Source organism: Parasteatoda tepidariorum, chromosome 2 (assembly GCF_982258835.1).
Source record: "Parasteatoda tepidariorum strain Cologne lab strain chromosome 2, Ptep-v5.0, whole genome shotgun sequence".
NCBI classification, from domain to species: domain Eukaryota; kingdom Metazoa; phylum Arthropoda; class Arachnida; order Araneae; family Theridiidae; genus Parasteatoda; species Parasteatoda tepidariorum.
Window position 1 is genome coordinate 108880791 of NC_141756.1, and position 17870 is coordinate 108898660.

The 17870-nt window shown below is 32.1% G+C and overlaps 1 protein-coding gene across 4 annotated transcripts; it reads left to right on the plus strand.

The window, feature by feature from the left end:
* The first annotated feature begins 205 nt into the window (after window positions 1-205).
* LOC147816026 (uncharacterized) lies at window positions 206-16175 on the plus strand. Of its 4 annotated transcripts, none has more exons than XM_087158014.1 (4): window positions 206-1039; window positions 5308-5343; window positions 5550-5666; window positions 15260-16175. In XM_087158014.1, exons 1-3 carry the CDS (start codon window positions 992-994, stop codon window positions 5652-5654), a joined length of 189 nt encoding a protein of 62 aa, XP_087014140.1. In that variant the 5' UTR covers window positions 206-991; the 3' UTR covers window positions 5655-5666; window positions 15260-16175. The 4 variants fall into 4 exon arrangements, with proteins under 4 accessions (XP_087014140.1, XP_087014138.1, XP_087014137.1 ...); XM_087158012.1 differs by having other exon boundaries at window positions 209-962; XM_087158011.1 differs by having other exon boundaries at window positions 274-743.
* The last annotated feature ends 1695 nt before the right edge of the window (window positions 16176-17870 follow it).

Sequence of the window (17870 nt, forward strand, 5' to 3'; positions counted from 1 at the left end):
AAATAAAATCTAGAGGTATAATTACAAAAATGCCAACTCAAAATAATTTTTTTATAAAACTATTGTAGACGTATTTATTTTTCTTACAGATGATTATTTAATCTAAAAACTTTTTATGTATTCCTTGATTTATGAATGTAATGATTTGACTTTACAATATTGGGACTTTTTTTTATTTTTGAACGAAAAGAATCGCAATTTATTTTCTTTGAAAACTACAAACAAATAAAAAAAATTTCAACAAAAAATCCTTTATGATATTTGGTATTTTTATTTGAAAGTTACTGTAGAAAATGTAAAAATACGAAATATTTAATAAAATAATACTTCACACAGTCGCTTCTTATAAATGTTATGTTTCAAACATAAGCTCTTTGATAATTCTTTAAAAATATTTGAGAACAAAATGTTATATCAATGGTCACTAGATGGCGCGAACATAGAGTACAGACTACTTCAACTTCACTGTGACGCCCTTCAGGTGAAGTGATTCATCTTCCTCCTTTATGTCTATGCCCCAGAGGTATTGATTTGTTATGGGAACATGGATGGCTTTGCCACTCGACAGATTTAACGTGCATCTGTCACCATTTACCACACGGGGAGTCTTCAACCCGCAGGGATCAAACCCACGAACTTTTGGGCATGGACTCACTGCCCTACCATATTGTTGTATTTTACTCATTCTTAACACTTTTCTCAAAGGTTATATGGTGTTAGTTTTTCTTTTGTTAAAACGCACGGTAATTTATTACTGCAGGATCCTCTTATAAAGTTCTCATGTTTAATAAGGTTCTGGATTTAATGTATAAGTATCTTAGAGTGTAGTATTTAAAGGTCAGCTACTTATCTGGAAATTATAAAAATCTGCCTGTTGTCTAAAATTATGATAGTTAAAAATGAACAAGAAGAGACTTGGAATAGTTAACATGCTTGATATTATTTTAATATTCTTTAACATGGTACGTGAATAAGTTTTGTAAAACAGATCATGAATAAAAATAAAAAATTTGAAATTCAGAAGAAAATAAAACTGCTGGTAAAGCTAATGAAATTCTTTACAATTTATTTAGTCATTTGTTTATATTTTGGTGGTTTAAAATTTTTTGTTATATGAAGATTACATTTGTTTATTTCAAAAGTATGATTTCCATTTAATTAATTAACTATAATGTAATTAGATTTTATATTATGCGTCTATTATATTTCTTATTTTTTTAAAGATATTTGTTGAACGCTCAAGTAGTAATAAGCATTTGAGTACTATAAATATTGGCCACATAACCAATTCTATACCTACTCATGGAATAGGTGTTATGTTAATTACTCAACAGTAAGCGACTTAATTATTTTTTAATATGATATAATTTTTTAAAATTAAAGTTGCATGATGTTATTGTTTAATTTTAGATAAATTTTGTTCACTAATTTCTGAGGAAAAGTTTCAAATATTTTCCTAATTTCTTTATGATGAGCACATCAAAGTAAGATTAACCCTTTGATGGTTCTAAACGGGTTCAGCTCGCAATCGAATCGTGCTTCATAATGCGTGCAAACGAGTTCTGCTCGGGAGAAAGATTTCGATCAAAATGTTTAGAAACGAGCAGTCAGTACCGTCTTTACGCATGGGCACACCCGGGCAGTGCCCAGGGGCCCCAGGCACTCAGGGGGCCCTTGAGAATCTTACTTTTAATAAATTGTATTAAAAAAAAACTAAGAATAAACAACTTTGCATTATATAATTTTTAAAATAAATCCCAAATAGCAAAATATGGTTAATTTTCACTCAGCAGAAACATTTTAATGTAAACATAAAAAGGTTGGTTATGCGGCTTACGTGTAAATCTTCTAACCTTAAAACGAGATCAGTGGCCATCTGCTCTATTCTACGCACATTACCCTCATCCAAAACCTTGGATAACAACCTTCCATATAAAAACCTTAAATCGAGGTTGACTTAGAGTTTTCAAGCTTGAAAAAAATCCTTTAATAAAGCTAGTCTCAAAGTGAAAATACTCTTAAACCTAGGTCATTATAAGGTTTCTTTGCACAAAGTCTTGCATGCTCAGCTAAAATCCACCTTGTCATGAAATTTTAATGAGCAATGCAGTTTGATCTTATCGTTAGTGTGTGACGTCAGCTAAACAGTCATTATGGACCTAAGTGAAAGTGGACCTAAGTGACCTTATTTAAAAAAAAAAGTCTTAAAAAACAATTTGTAATCCTTTTAGGATGAAAGGTTTAAAAACTGCAATATTTTTGCCCTATTAAAAAAAGCTTTTTAGTACAAACACTTTCGTTCGACAATAAGAAGAAAATTCTGACAGATGGTAGCCGTAAGGTTGCATGCTTTTTGGGATATATACTAGTGTAAAAAGTGCGCATTTTTTTTTCTAAGAATAGTGATTGATTACCATGCAAACACCAATAGTTTGAATAGTTTATCACTAGGAAAAATAAAAAGTCAGCCGAAATCTATTTTTCTTCGTTAAAATGAAGTTTTTAGGTGCTCAACTCCCTAAGCGATAATGTCTCTTAATATGCTTGAGATCACCGAAGTCAAGCATCACTGGCTACGGTCACTGTGAGGGTGGGTAACCACTTGGATCAGTCTGCGTAGGGACCGAAGATGTGCGGTATGGGTCCTCGTTAAACTGTTCTACCGTAAAGTGCTCGACTTCGCGTAGGTCATTGGGCTACCGAAGCGGGGATGCCATCCCCTCATCAGAGGATCAAAATTGGGATGGCATGTCTTCGGATCATCCTCAGGGATGTTTCCCAGACCGTCGCCAATAGCCCGTTGTGCAGCTCCAGTGTGACGTAAATGAACTACAACAACAACTCAATCTGGTTGACAACCAACTCTGTTTAGTATTCATAGTTAATTAAAGTAATAATTGAAAGTATTTCGAATCATACGACAGCAACTTTTAAACTGGTTATGTCTGATGTGCATTGAAAGATGTTTAAATATTGATATTATAATAACTGACTTTTTAATAGTTTGACGAAACAATTCATACGTTTTGAATTTTTTTAATTGCTGTACCCTAGCCTCGATGGCTCAGGTGATAGAGTGTTCGCCTTCCAATGAGGTGAACCGGGTTCGAATTCAATGATGGCTGGTCGATATGAATCTGCATCCGGCTTGCACAGACCACAGTTCTGACGTGAAATATCCTCAGTGGCAGACGGATCATGGGTTAGAGTCCCTTTGCCGTCAGACTAACCGTGGGAGGCTCACGTGGTCTTCATCTCCATGTAATGCAAATACGGGTTAGTTCCACTGAAAAAGTACTCCACGAATGCAAAATTTCTCCCGATACTTGATACAAGAGCTCCTTTGTTTTCTAAATTGAGTTCAAAAGTAAAAGGCTACAGAGTTGAACATTAGAAGTCGTAAACCCAAAAATTGGGTCGGCTGTTCAATGACGGTTATAATAAAAATGAAACAACTGTTTAACCCTTGGCCGGGATAGCCTGGTTTGTAGGGCACTGAGCCCGTGTACGTGGGTTCGATCTCTGCCGGCGAAAACTCCCTGTGTAGTAAATGGTGACTGATGCACGTTAAGTCTGTCGAGTCACAAAGTCCTCCATGTTCCCATAACAAGTCATACCTCTGGGGGTACTGATCCAGGAGTTTCCTTGTCTTCTGGATTGGTTAAAAATTACAAGGCTGCGGAATTGAACATTGGTAGACGTAAACCCAAAAATTGGGTTGGCTGTTCAGAGACGGTTACAAAATAAAATACAATACTTTTTTTTTATATCCCTATGCTTTTTAATTTACTTATTTTAATTAGCTTCTTCGTTTTGAAAATTACTTACTATTTGAGGATTGCAATTTGTTAGCATCTCATTTATTTAAGAAAAATTATGCCTAGTTTAAAAATGCTTTATTTTATGTGTATTGAGTTTTTGGGGCTATAAAAATGTGTTTTATCTTTGTTAAAATTATTGCATATCTTAAAAATGCTTAATTTTATGCATGTGAAGTTTTTTAGTTCTATTTTAAACAGTATGAAATGTAATAGGGGCCTAAAACATTTCTGTGCCCGGGGGCCCTGCTTGCTATTAAGACGGCCCTGCGAGCAGTACTCTTGTAGTGAAATTTTTCCCAATGCTGACGAGTTGAGCTCGTTCGCCGTTATTATTCTGCATTCATTATGTTGAAAACGAATCCTACTCGCGAAATTTAGTTAGTTTCACTGTGTACAGATGGCAGTACGGGTTCCATTAATTTCTTTTCATAATGAAGCTGGAATTTTTCTTTTTACCTTGTCATTTTTATGCATATTTTGGCACGTTTTTAAGGGTGCTTGTAAAGTAAAATGGCTCACAAACAAAAGCTAGATAATGATGATTATGATACAGAAAGCTTATCAAGTTTTGAGTCTGATGAAGACTTTGTTCACAGTATTTAGGTAATTACTGTATTTAAATGCTTCATAAAGTTTTACATTAGTTGTATTTATTGAGCCCTTTCAATTTAATATTTGTCTTATATTTATAATTAACTATTATTATTTATATAATTGATTATCATTTAGAATTTACTATTAAATAGTATCGTTTATTAATTATTTTAAAATACGTACAAACTATTATTTATGTACTACAAATACTTAAGAAATTTTTGAAGTGCGTGAGGCGAGCTATCTATGGCAACGCCAGAGAGTCCCGCAGTGGACTGATCGTTAAGACACGGTTCCCAGCAGATCACCGAAGTCAAGCATCACTGGCTACGGTCAGTGTGCGGGTGAGTGACCACTTGGATCAGTCTGCGTAGGGACCGAGGGTGTGCGGTATTGGTCCTCGTTAAACTGTGCTACCGTAAAGTGCTCGACTTCGCGCGCAGGTCGTCGGGCTACCGAAGCGGGGGTGCCATCCCCTCCGCAGAGGATCGAAATTGTGATGGCATGTCTTCGGATCATCCTCCGGGGTGTTTCCCAGACCGTCGCCAATAGCCCATTGTGCAGCTCTAGTGCGACGTAAATTAACAACAACAGCATCGCCAGAGAAGGAAGACATTTTCGGAAGAACGACGGGGGAAAACAGCTGCTACTTTCAAATGCTGTTTACTAGTAATACTGCGTGAATTAAGTCAACGAAAACTGCTCCTTTCCCTGACCGTCAAAGGGTTAATAAAGGGTGAATTTTTTTACTATTTTGCCTTTACAATAAGAATGATCTAAAAAAATTTGTACTTAAGTAATAAATTAAATAATTAATATTTTTTTACTTCAGTATTAGTGTGTAGTTTAATTAATGACATAATTTTTGTTTACATGTCTTTTCCTTTGACAGGATTTAAGAGAAAACAAGAATCAAAATGGTCAAAAGGTAACAATTAGTGAAATTTTAAAATTTATCCCATCCATTTATTTTTGTTATTATTTAAGTTTTTGTGTGTTTCTAGATAAAATTTAAATTGGCTAGCAATGTTTCATTTAAAGTTCACCTTGTTATTCCATTTTAGTGCACTTTAATTTGTGTTGAAAATTTAATTATGAGAAAAAAAGAGTGTTCCACTTAATATTTTTTTCCAGTATCTCTTTGATAGAGCTGAGAAATTTCACAGAGGTATTCGTAAATTAGGCTTAACTGTGTGCATGAAGATGGCTAAAGTTATTTGGACCAGTTTAAACTTTTGATCAGTGAAATAAGTATGTTCTTTACATTGTATAAAATGACTTGACTCTTTTGAATATTTTTTTTAGAAATTAAAATTTTTTTGTTTAGAAAATGTAAATAAATTTTTCTGAATGCAAAAATAATAATAAATAAATTATATTAATAAAAATAAAAAAATATTCATATAGATTACATAATATAATTTTTCCTTTTATTTATTTATTTCGCACTGAATATTAAAAATGTTCCACATATAATATTGCTTGATTGCATAAAACTTCTTAAAAACAAGTTATATTTAATGGAAATTCATACCTTTCTTTTTTTCTTCATACTTAATGGAATTTCATTTCAAAACTTACTATTTTCCTTTTTTAAAAAAAATAATAAAAAAGGTAAGAAAAAAACCTTTTGGTTCACTTTTTTCTTATCTGTAGCTGTAATTAATTATATATTATTCTAAGCGAAATAATAAATTTAGGTTTAAAAATTTTACTATTAAATTCAAATATGTATATAGTAATTCTGATATTGTCTGATTTGTATGATCAGAAAAAATTGTCCTGAAAATTCTTAAAGATGCCTTAAATGCCTTATCACAAACGAGAATCTCGAAACGCGCAGTTAATGAACCCCTTTTTGACGCGTCCGATTTTGTCATAAATACACGCGGTTTTATCAAAAATCTCTTTTTAGTTATTGTCATAGATTCCATGTTTTTTTTTATTATTATTATTAGTTTTCGTATGCGATGACGACTCGCAAAGTGAGAAAAAGAAGAAATATGTGATTTTTTTTTCTATGTATATATTCTTTTACGCTTTGATAGGAAAAAAATTTATTAAATAATCGTTTTTCTTTTGAATAAAAGTTTTTTAAATTTCATAAATGTTACTTTCGTGCATAAAAATTAGTCTTTCATTTCTCTTCTATTGACAAAAGAAGAAGAAAAGGAATGAAGTACTTTAAAAAAAAAACAAAAAAAAAACCTGCTTATTGAGGGAAAAAAGATTTCATATAATTTTTTGTCCAGCAATCACATGTCTGTTAATACAATTCGAAAACATTTGTGCGTGCATCATAAATGTTATTTTAATCATAAGTTTAATTTGTGTTATTATAAAGAAAGAGACCTTTTTTTGTAAAAAAAAATAGCGATAGCTCTGATGCCACAAGTACCTTAAGATGAAGATTCAAACGCATTCATGTTATTATATCAATTACTTCAAACAGATTTTAGAAACAATAATTAAAAATGCTAAAACAACTATGAAAGAATTAAAGAAAGATTTTAATTAGTAACATATTAAATCTGAAACAAAAATAACTTTGAACTTAAATAAATTTTATAAGAAAAATCTATTGTAAAATGAATGAATGAATGAAATTGAATATGTTATTTTGAAAGCGCGACCTCCTATAAAATTTAATACAAATTATTCTGAAGATTAATGTTATTTTATAGGTGCTAGTTCACTTTGCCTTGTCTATTTTACGTTTAATCTACTTTTTTTTTCTCTTTTGTCTTCAGTTTATTCCAATATCCTGAGAATTATAATTCTTTTTCTACATATGGAAAATCTCACATGCAATATTTATAGAGTAAATTGTGTAAAAGTTTAGATCTAATTTTTACATTGAAAATATGAAGTTAAACTTTGCTTTATTATTAACATTAGAGAGCTTAGATTCTATTTACTTAATTGTAAAACTACTATAATAAACAAAACAAAAAAAAAGAAGAAAAAAAAAAACTAAATAAAATTGCATTTGAATAGGCAATTCATATTTTTTTATAACCGTTGTTGAACAGCCGACCCAATTATTTGGGTTTACGACTACTGATGTTCAACTCCGTAGCCTTGTCATTTTGAACTCAATCCAGAAGACAAAGGAACTCTCCGATTGATTATCGGGAGTAATTTGCCTTTGTTGAGGATTTTTTGATGAAACTAACAGGCATGCGTGTAACATGGAGAGGGAAACCACGAAAACTTCCCACGGTCAGCCTGACGACAAAGTGACTCTAATCCATGATCCGTCTACCACTGAGGATATTTCTGGTCAGCACTGTGGTCGGTGTAAGCCGACCAGCCATCGCTGGGACTAGAACTCGGTTCATCTCATTGGAAGCCGAACACTCTATCTCTGATCCATCACAATGAAATGCATCAACGATAAAAAAAACTGTTGCATTGTCTGCGAAACTAAATATTTGGTTTGTGATCGGTGAAATAATATGAGAGTACCGCAGAGAGCGAATGTTTTGTGATTTGCTTATTGCTACTAACAAGGGGATGGAGGGTTATTTTAATACCCTCGTCTAACAGTCGACCCAATGTAGGTTTTACGGCTACTAATGCTCAACGCCGTGACCTTGTATGTATGAACCCAATCCAGAGGAACTCCTGGATGGAGTATCGGGAGAAATATGCCTTCGTGGAGAACATTTTAATGGAACTAACCCGCATTTGCGCTACATGGTGAGGAAAACCATGAAAACGTCCCACGGTCAGCCTATCAGCAAGGGGACTCTGACCTATGATCCGTCTACCACTGAGGATATTTTACATCAGAACTGTGGTCGGTGCTGGATATTTTTTCTTTACCATGTCGATTTTCGCGTGATTTTCACACTGTTCTATTCAACTTTTTCACAATTCATTCAACCAGAGCCGTGGTGATTCAGGGGATAGAGCGTTCGCCTTCCAATGAGGTAAACCGGGTTCGAATCCCATCTGTGGCTGGTCGATATGAATTCCCCATCTGGCTCGCACCGACCGCAGTTCTGATGTAAAATATCCTCAGTGGTAGACGGATCATGGGTTAGAGTCCCCTTGCAGTCAAGCTAATAGTGGGAGGTTCTCGTGGTTTTCCTCACCATGTAGCGCAAGTGCGGGTTTGTTCCATCAAAAAAGTCCTTGAATGCAGATTTCTCCCTAGTACTTGATCCAGGAGCTCCCTTGTTTTGGATTAGGTTCAAAATTATTAGTCGTAAACCCAATAATTGGGTCGGCTGTTCAACGACGGTTATGAAATTAAATAAAATTCATTCAACCACAATCCTTTTCGGCCTTCCGTCAGTCCGTAAGGAATGAAAGCGCCTATCATTTTTTCATATTTGATGATATAGTTGCGTATACTGAGCTGGATGCGGTGGGAGGGATTCTTGTATTCTCATGTGCAACTCCGCTACTTTTAGTTTAGTTTTATTCAGTTTCATGCTCCATTTCATACCCTCTGAAATGTAACCGAAAAATCTCTCTAATTTCTGTTGATCACCGGGAACATTAAAAATTTTTTTTTTACATTTTGCCTTGCGAAAGAAAATTTTATTTCTCTTGTTAATTTCATCATTGGGGAAGCGTCATCGTCTTTGGCAAGCTAATGGCTTTCTCGCTCTCTTCTATTTAATAATAATAAACCTTCAAGGATTATGGTACTGATAAATAGTTATATCTGCTTTGGTTTACTACATTTAATGCAGGCTTCGAAATCAATAATAATGAAATCTTGTGCCTCCACATTTATTTATTTTGAAGAAACAACCCCCCTTTTTTAATAAAAAGATATTGATGTTTCAAAAGATTTACATCAAGGGCGGCGCCAGTAGGGGGTCAGGGGAGGCAATTGCACCCCCGTCGGTCATGGCCAGCCCCACCCATCGGGAAAAATTTAGAGTCTCGTCGGGAAAATAGTCTGGTCACATTTTTTTCTAAATAATATAAAAAAATGCCTAATAAAAATTTTTGTAGTTAATTTTTTATTTTTAAGAATTAGTAACAAAAATTAGTAAAATATATTGTAAATTCTATGTAATTGTAGTTTCACTGCACTACTTGTAACTTTGCTCATACATTGTTAAACTAGAGACCGGATGCGATTAGACATGGTTGAAATTGGCGACTTTTCGAAGTCCCTTAGAAATCCTTTCCCACAGACACATTTTCATTTTCTTGGAACAAAAGCCTGGGGACAGAAAGAGACGCAGGTCCCCTTCTTTACAAATTCTTTTTTGATGTTATGTGTTTATCAATGGTTTATGGGATCACATAATTGTTTTTTGAAATTTTCAAGTAAAATGAAAGTATACGAAAAAAAAATTTCCAATTTTTTTTATACTTTTAAATGAGGAAAATCATTTACTTATTCGGATTCAAGGTTTATATTTTAATCAACGCAATAAATATGCAGTCGGAAAAAAAGAAACAAATTTTTTTAAATTTATTATTATTTTTTATCATTCTCTTAGTAGTAAAAAGATTGTTGATTGATACAGAAAAACAATTAAACTGTTCGTATTCAATATCTTTAAATATACACTGGTTATCATAAATTAAGGAAAATTCACAAAAATCGCGATAACTCAAGAAATTACACATGGAATTTTATGAAACTTACCCACAATATACAACACATAGTAAGGTATTAAACAACATAAAAAGAAATTATCAGACATTAATAGTAGTATAGAAATTAGCACATGTATAAAATAAACAAATTGGAAGTATCGGTTTGCAATAGAAAAAGTACCTTTAATATGGAATATGATTGCCTCTAGAAGCAATACAGCACAAACAGCGATGTGTGATGCTTTCAATTATGCGGTCTATCAGTTCAATAGGAAGTGAGAGCCATTGCTCTTGTAAAGCAGTTGCAAGCGTGGCAAGGGTCTGAGGGGGCGGATTGATGGCAGATACACGCCTCCCTAGAGCATCCCAAACGTGCTCGATAGGATTCAAGTCCGGGGATCGAGCTGGCCACTCCATGCGAGTAATTGTTTCCTGTTGAAGATAATCATCAACAATGCGAGCTCTGTGTGGTCTTGCATTATCGTCCTGTAACAGGAAGCAATCACCAATTGCCCCGGCATATGGGCGCACATAAGCATCAAGGATGTTGTCTCGATAAACCTGAGCATTCACGGTTCCCCTTGGAAAGACATGGAGGTATGTGCGCCCTCCTAAGGATATGCCTCCCCAAACACAGACACTGCCTCTTCCGTATGCATCTCTTTCACGGATGTTTGATGGATGATAACGGGTCCCAGGTTCTCTCCATATCAAATAACGTCTACTGTCACTTTCTAGACTAAACCTGGACTCATCCGTAAAGAGAACAGGCCTCCATTGATCTGACGTCCAGTGGACATGTTGTCGGGCCCACTGCAAACGGTCTCTCCTATGGCGTGATGTGAGCGGCACGCAAATGGCTGGTCGTCTCGCATACAGACCACCTTCGTGGAGCCTTCTGCGCACAGTTGACGTTGACACCAACCTTCCGGTGGCTGCAGCAAGAGAGGATCTAAGATGTGTCGGAGTAGCGGTTCTATTCCTGCGTGCACTTAATGTCAAATATCGGTCATCGGCACTGGTCGTAACAGTTGGCCGTCCTTGACTGAACCTCCTAGATGCCGAATCTGTGGTTTGAAATTGCCTCCAAAGTCTATGAACCACAGATGGACTCACATTTAGCCATCTGGCCACTTCTGATTGACTCTGCCCTGCCTCTAGTCTCCCGATGGCTCTCCATCGTAGTTCTTCAGGCAAATGATGCCTAGAGGTCATTATTACGAATTGGCTATCTCAGATTTTCAATGTCGCAATCACAGTAAAATTTGTGTGCTTTCTCTCAAACTTGGACTTTTATGCTCCAGGCAGATGACGTAAGCCGAGTGCAGCGCCACTAATTTGCATATTGCAATTTTACTCAGCTACTCTTAGTGGACAACATATGCAAATTTTGCACGGTTTGGCTTACTTTTGAAAGAGTTATCGCTATTTTTGTGATTTTTCCTTAATTTATGATAACCAGTGTATATTAATCAACAGATTCTCATTGACTTATTTTGTGTAGAGTGTATGAAATGGAAAAAGGGAACACCTTGATTAACTTTTGATTTAATCATATTTTCGCATACAAAGTGTCAATTTTAAGTTACGAAAATGACCAGAAAAGCGCATTCTGTTCTGGATAAACTTCCAAGGTTGTCTATAGTTTAATTTTCAAAATGAGGAAACAGCCGCAATCTGGAAGATATGGTCTGAAGTAAGATACGGCAGAGTTGGAAAGTATGGGTCCTTTAATTTTAACTTCACTCTTCTATTATAGCCTATTATCTCGAGAACTTTTTGAGTGTATTGAAAAAATTTTGCATAAAATAACGAAAAACATTTTACACACAAATTTTTAAGTAAAATTAATTTTAAATAATTATTTGTTATTTGTTTATTAAATAGTTAGTAGTAAAATATATTGAATTGTATGTTCTACATATTTTTACATCCTTTTAATTTCAAAATACAAACCTTCAGTGCAATCGATCAATTAGTTTATGAGTTATCAAATTTTAAAAAAGTCAGTTTGCTTAAAATTTTATTTATTTCGAATTATTCAACCGATTTCATTCAAATTTTGTATTTTACAATTTAAAATTACCTTCCATAAAAATTTGTATATATTTTTATTTTATCCGTCGTTGAGTAACCGACCCTCGGGTTTACGATTACTAATGTTCAACTCCGTAGCCTTGTAATTTTGAACCCAATACAGAAGACAAGGAAACTCCTGCATAAGTACCCCCATAGGTATTGATTTTTTATGGGAACCTGGAGGACTTTGCGACTCGACATATTTAACGTGCATCATCAGTATCCATTTACTACACGGGGATTTCAAAAATGGGGATTCAGAATTTTTCCAACGCATATTATAAATAAAAATATAAAAAATATTAAATATTTTATAACTATTTATAACTATATTTTTTGCATGGCATTATCTTTGGAAAAACGAATTTTTGCAATTGTATGAAAATTTTTCGATTCAATCAAAACGCAAAACGTTCTTGAGATATGACGAGATTGAGATACTATCATCATTATCATTGAGCTATTATTTTGACGCTATTACTATGCAATTATTATGAAATTAACAAAAGAGGACAAAAGGAAAGACGTTTTTATATATTTATATCTGATATTAATATTGAAAGTGAACATAATATCACCGTATTTTTCTCTTTCAATCATAATCCTTAAAATTATCAAAGCATATGTATATGGATAACCACCAGCTAAATTACCTTTCTGTATAAAAATGAAAAATTATTTTGCTATTATCAGCAATATTGACATATACTTCAAATGAATGTACAGTGCGCAAAAAAATAAATGGACCCACCGGAATAAATTTTAATCTTAAGTTCGGTAATTCATGTTCTAGGACTCATTCGTAATGGTACGAGAGGGTGACATCAAATCAGAGCCGTTTTTAAGGATGGGCCCAGTGCCTCGAGTTCTGATGGGGCCCCCGAAAAGTCTAAAGTCACATTGTATTTTTTTTTTCTTTTTTAATTGTAACTCATTTATTATTTATAACTCAAGAGGGCCCCTAGATCCCACTTTTTTCTTCTTTTTTTAAAGTTTTATTCAGAGATTTATTCAGATTATTTTTTCTTTTTTCCGTAGTCGGATGCTTTTCAAAATCTAATCGAAGTGTTTACAAATATAAAATAATTGTTATTCTTCACTTTTCTAACCAAAAGAGCAATAAAACGCTTTTTCCACTGATGAAAATATCCCCACTTTCGTAGTTACCACCCACAGAGTTGTCAAGTAGCCTGTTCACTTTGGGTCGGCCTAAACTGCGCAAAATTTTCTACCCCCTTCAATCAGTGACTCTCCTCCTCACCAAAATTCGTCATGGGAGGAGAAAGAAAGTAGGAAGTACATTTCAAAAAGACTAGTTTAAAAGGGTAGCTACAAAATTGGCTGTTTTTCGCCAAAAGATATTCTTTCTCAATATTCTCTAGTTCCTTTCCTTTTTTTTTAATTCTTCCGATTGTTAATATAAGCTTATTTTCATAATTTAGAATCAATGTTTTTCTTCCAAGCACATATAATAAATAAATATTATATTGAGAAATGTTAAATAAATATGTTTAAATGGGGCAGAATTGGACGGATTTATATTAAGATCCTTCTTTATAGCTGATAAGTTTTGGTTTCATTCGTTTAATTAGAAGACATATTAAAAATGTGAACCGCTAAATATTATTTTTAAATTTTGAGGATTTCCCCAAAGTGGGAATCAAATACTTTTTCCACCTATTTACTCTAAAATAAGTTTACGGTGAAAGTATTTTTAACAGTTTTTCATTGTAAAGCATATATTTTAGAATGTATAAAAATGTGTAATTTATATTAACCCTTCTTTCAAGAGAAGTTACAGTTTTCTATATAGTTAGAAATTCAATTGCAAGAGGGAGATAATTAATTTTAATATAGCTGCTTAAGTTTCTAATTCGAGCATACTTGTGTTTTGTTAAAAATTTAGATTAAATTAAGGTATAATCAGTTTATTTTATCTATTTACTGCTGTCTGAAATGGATAAATCATAATATGCAGTGATGCTAAAAATATCTACAATATAACAGCGTGAAAAAATTACAAAAAAGTTTAATTAAAAAGATTATGTGACTTTTTAAACTCTGTTTTTGCTTTACTTAACATGCCAATATTTAATGAATTGTGTTTTATTGCAATTCTCAAAGTATCCTCTAAATGCTAATTTGTCAAATATATTATTCTTAATTAAGTGTTCTGTTATGCTTACTTGGCATCTAATTTTATAATCTTCTAAGCCTCTGCTTTAAATTTTGTATTTCAAGTTATCTGAAATAAATTTCTTTGTACAAACTTTTTTATTTTCCTATCGAATTGTTTTAAACTGAATGTGATAATTCAGTGAGACACAAAAACATCATCAATGTTTCTTGTCCTGAAAAACCTTAGAGTTCACAATTGTCCTGATATTCCAGATTGACGTGATAAAGAAAATGTGATCTTGCTTTTAACTTTTTGATCTAATATTCCCGATTTTCGTGTATTTTCTGATCCTGCCATTTTCTACAAGCATGAACTTTAAAAGATTTGATTTGTAGAATGAAGAGATTTTGGTTTTCAAACATTTTTTGTTATTTATTATTTTAATATAAATTGATAATGCTAGTAAAAATTTCAAAATTTAATAGTTCCAATTCAGAGACCGTTTATCAACTACATAGATTAAAGATCTTTTATTGTGTGGTCTGTGGGCTAATAGAAGCACTTAGATTTTAGTTGCTTTTTGAATTATCTCATTTTGTTTAAAATAATAATAAACTACTTAGAAAAAGAAAAGGTTTATAGAATGACAATTTTTGTATTGTAATATAAGTTTTTTTTCTTCTCTCCTTTCTTTTTGCAAAATAGTGTATTTCGTATCTCAGTAATTTTGCCTACGCATTAATTGATTCTACTCTAACTTTATTTAAATTTTTAAGAACCAACATTTAGTAACATTTAATAAACTTTGTTTTAGTAGAACAAAATATGCCTTTTTACTTTGTCATTTGCTTTTTTTTTTAAAATTAGTTTAACAATGTATACTGTTCCAAAATATATCTTGTTTTTTTTTTTTTTTTGAAATTTGTTCTGATTTTTTCTTTGGTTTATTATGAGGCTTAGAAAATATATTCTAAATTATAATTTTTGTGAAATGTTTTATGTTTCACAGCTCTTTGATTGCCTTTTCTGACTGTAGTATTACTTATTTTAATGTAAGAATCTTGAATATTTTTAGGCCTCTTGCTTATAGTACTTTAGATGATCTTGTGCATCATGTGAGACAACATATAGTGGACTCTTGCTTAATTGTACTTCCATATGCTTTTATTCTTTAAAATATCAAAAATCTTATAGACTAAGAAAAACCGTTAATTGTCTGGGAATTTTATTTAAAGAAAAATAAAAGATGGAAAAAATACAATCTTAGGTTAGAACCTGGAAAAATCGTTCAGCAAACCTAGAAACTAAACAATCTATTTCAAATTGGACTATAGCACTAAATAGCCTATAAGGTTCAAAGTAAATAAGTTCACTATTTGTTTTTATTTTTTTGTTGTTAAAATTCTGTAGTAACATTGTTGAATTTTTGAATTATCGAAATTAAAGTATTAATTTGTGTTATCTTTTTATAATTGTTTCTGTAGCAAAATAAATAAAAAAATGAGGCAAAATCAGATCTGCATTTTCCAATAGTCCTGCTATGGACTGAGCGTTATGACTCGGTTCCCAGTAGATCACCGAAGTCAAGCATCACATGCTTGCATGTGCTTTTGTTCTTTAAAATATCAGGGTTTTCACTGGATAAGGAAGACCTAGAAATGGCTGGGAATTTTATTTAGGGAGAAAAGAGTCGGGGGAATGATGCACTGTTTGGCCAAAATCTAAAAAAAAATTTTTGCAAACCTTGAGTGTAAATACTCACTTGAGTGTAGATAACCAATTTCAAAATTTGCAGTAACAATATGTAGCCAATGAATTTCAAAATAAATAAGTCCAATATCTATTACTTTTATTTATTAAATTCTTTTTGATAAAATTTTACTGTAACATAGTTGAATCTTTTTAGAACATTGAAATTAGAATGTTAATTTATAAAAAATACTTGGTTTAACAATTTATGGTTTTAAATTTTTTCTTAAATATAACTATAAATCCAGATCAATAATAAAAAAGTTCTTTAAAATTAAGTTTTCTGTATAAATAAATGTTGATTTTTAATCATTAGTAAGAAGTTTGTTAGCAGACTGTATCATTGATATGACTCTATTAATAAATTATGTTTCATTGAGCTTTTCAGTTTCCAGTTTTTATGCAAAATATTGCTTTTGTTTATAATTTATATTTATGTAAAACCCTTCTAGGGAAATAAAATACATTTACAAAATTTAATATTAGGCATATTTCTAATTAAAAAATTAGTTTTAATAAAAAATATATATATATATATTTCTAAAGAAATATAATCTTGAAATTTCCTGATTTCTAATCTTGAAAATCTGTGTTTTAATCCTATAAATGACTTGGAACCTTGAATATAATTAATGTATAAAATCCCCATATCTGTGTATTTGTAATATTTTTTTTCATTAATATCAGAATCAATAATTTTTCACTGTGCATTCAAACAAAAGTTTCTACGCTAGAATTTTGAAACAACAGTATTTAAAAAAGCAGGCTCAAATATTTTTAGTTTCTTTTTCTTCCTAATTTTTAACATATAATATTTTATACATTGTGTGTAAAACATTTTACACCATCAATAATAATTTTACAATCAACTTTAAGAATATTTTATTAATTTTTGTTCCTTGACATTATTTGTATGTGTACCCATCCATATATGTCTTGACAGGGCTCATAAGTTTCAGGTTAATAAGTAGGTATAAGTTTAAATAAAATGAAAGTCAAAGTATATCTTCTATAAGACTAATTTCTTAATAGTTTTTTGAAAACTGTTGCAATAGATTTAAAGAATGCATTTAGAAACTTATATTTTTATTCATTCTAAATAAGGAAACAGGTATGCAAAAAAAGTCTATCATTAAGGTGTTGAAAGTGCTGTAGTCGCACAAACACATGAATGTTTCTGTATATTTCATTAAATCATTATTTATTAACTATTAAGAAAATTGTTATTTTGTTAGTAATTTTTTTTTAATATTAGTGAAATGTTTCATTGTTTTAAATGAATATATTTTCTAATAGTTTTTTTTAGTTTCAGGCAAAATTTGGTTTTCCTGCTTCTCAGGCAGCTAATTATAACATAGCAGAATGTAGAAGCTTAGTCAAAACTTTAGTATGTTCACCGAAAACAGTTGCTTGGAGAATTACGGCTTGCAAGTTTTCTGGCGGTAAACTTTATTTACCCCTTCTTAGAAAATTTTGTTTTAATATGACTATATCCATAACCTATATGACTATCCATAACGTATATACATACCCATATGACTATAGACATATCCTTTTATTACAAGTTTTATTATCTGGTGTAGTTTAGCTACCATTAGAATTATTAAATTCCAATTTACTTGTATATAAGACATGTTAACTCGATTCTATCTGGAGGTACCTTTGGATAGATAACAGTTGACACTGTCAGTAGCCTAGCTGTACATTGGTGACTTTTCGACTTGATCTGAACACACATACCTCAACAGAAATGCCCACTTTGATATGAACACTCCTTCTTTGACAGATGGAACACTGTGAACAGGTTGACTTGCTATTTGTGACTGTGACCTTGCTTTCCTTACGCTGTTGCTACACAGCCTTGATCAAAAACAACAGCAGCCCACACACATTCGACTGCTAATTGCAAAACAATGCTTTAGAAGTCTAATATTAAT

Excerpts from the sequence above, each read along its gene's own strand:
- LOC147816026 (XM_087158011.1), top strand. The coding sequence starts at position 537 with ATGGGAACATGGATGGCTTTGCCACTCGACAGATTTAACGTGCATCTG. Across the intron at positions 744-5,307 it reads TTCTTTTGTTAAAACGCACG|GATTTAAGAGAAAACAAGAA; the intron begins GTAATTTATTAC and ends TTCCTTTGACAG. Across the intron at positions 5,344-5,549 it reads AGAATCAAAATGGTCAAAAG|TATCTCTTTGATAGAGCTGA; the intron begins GTAACAATTAGT and ends ATTTTTTTCCAG.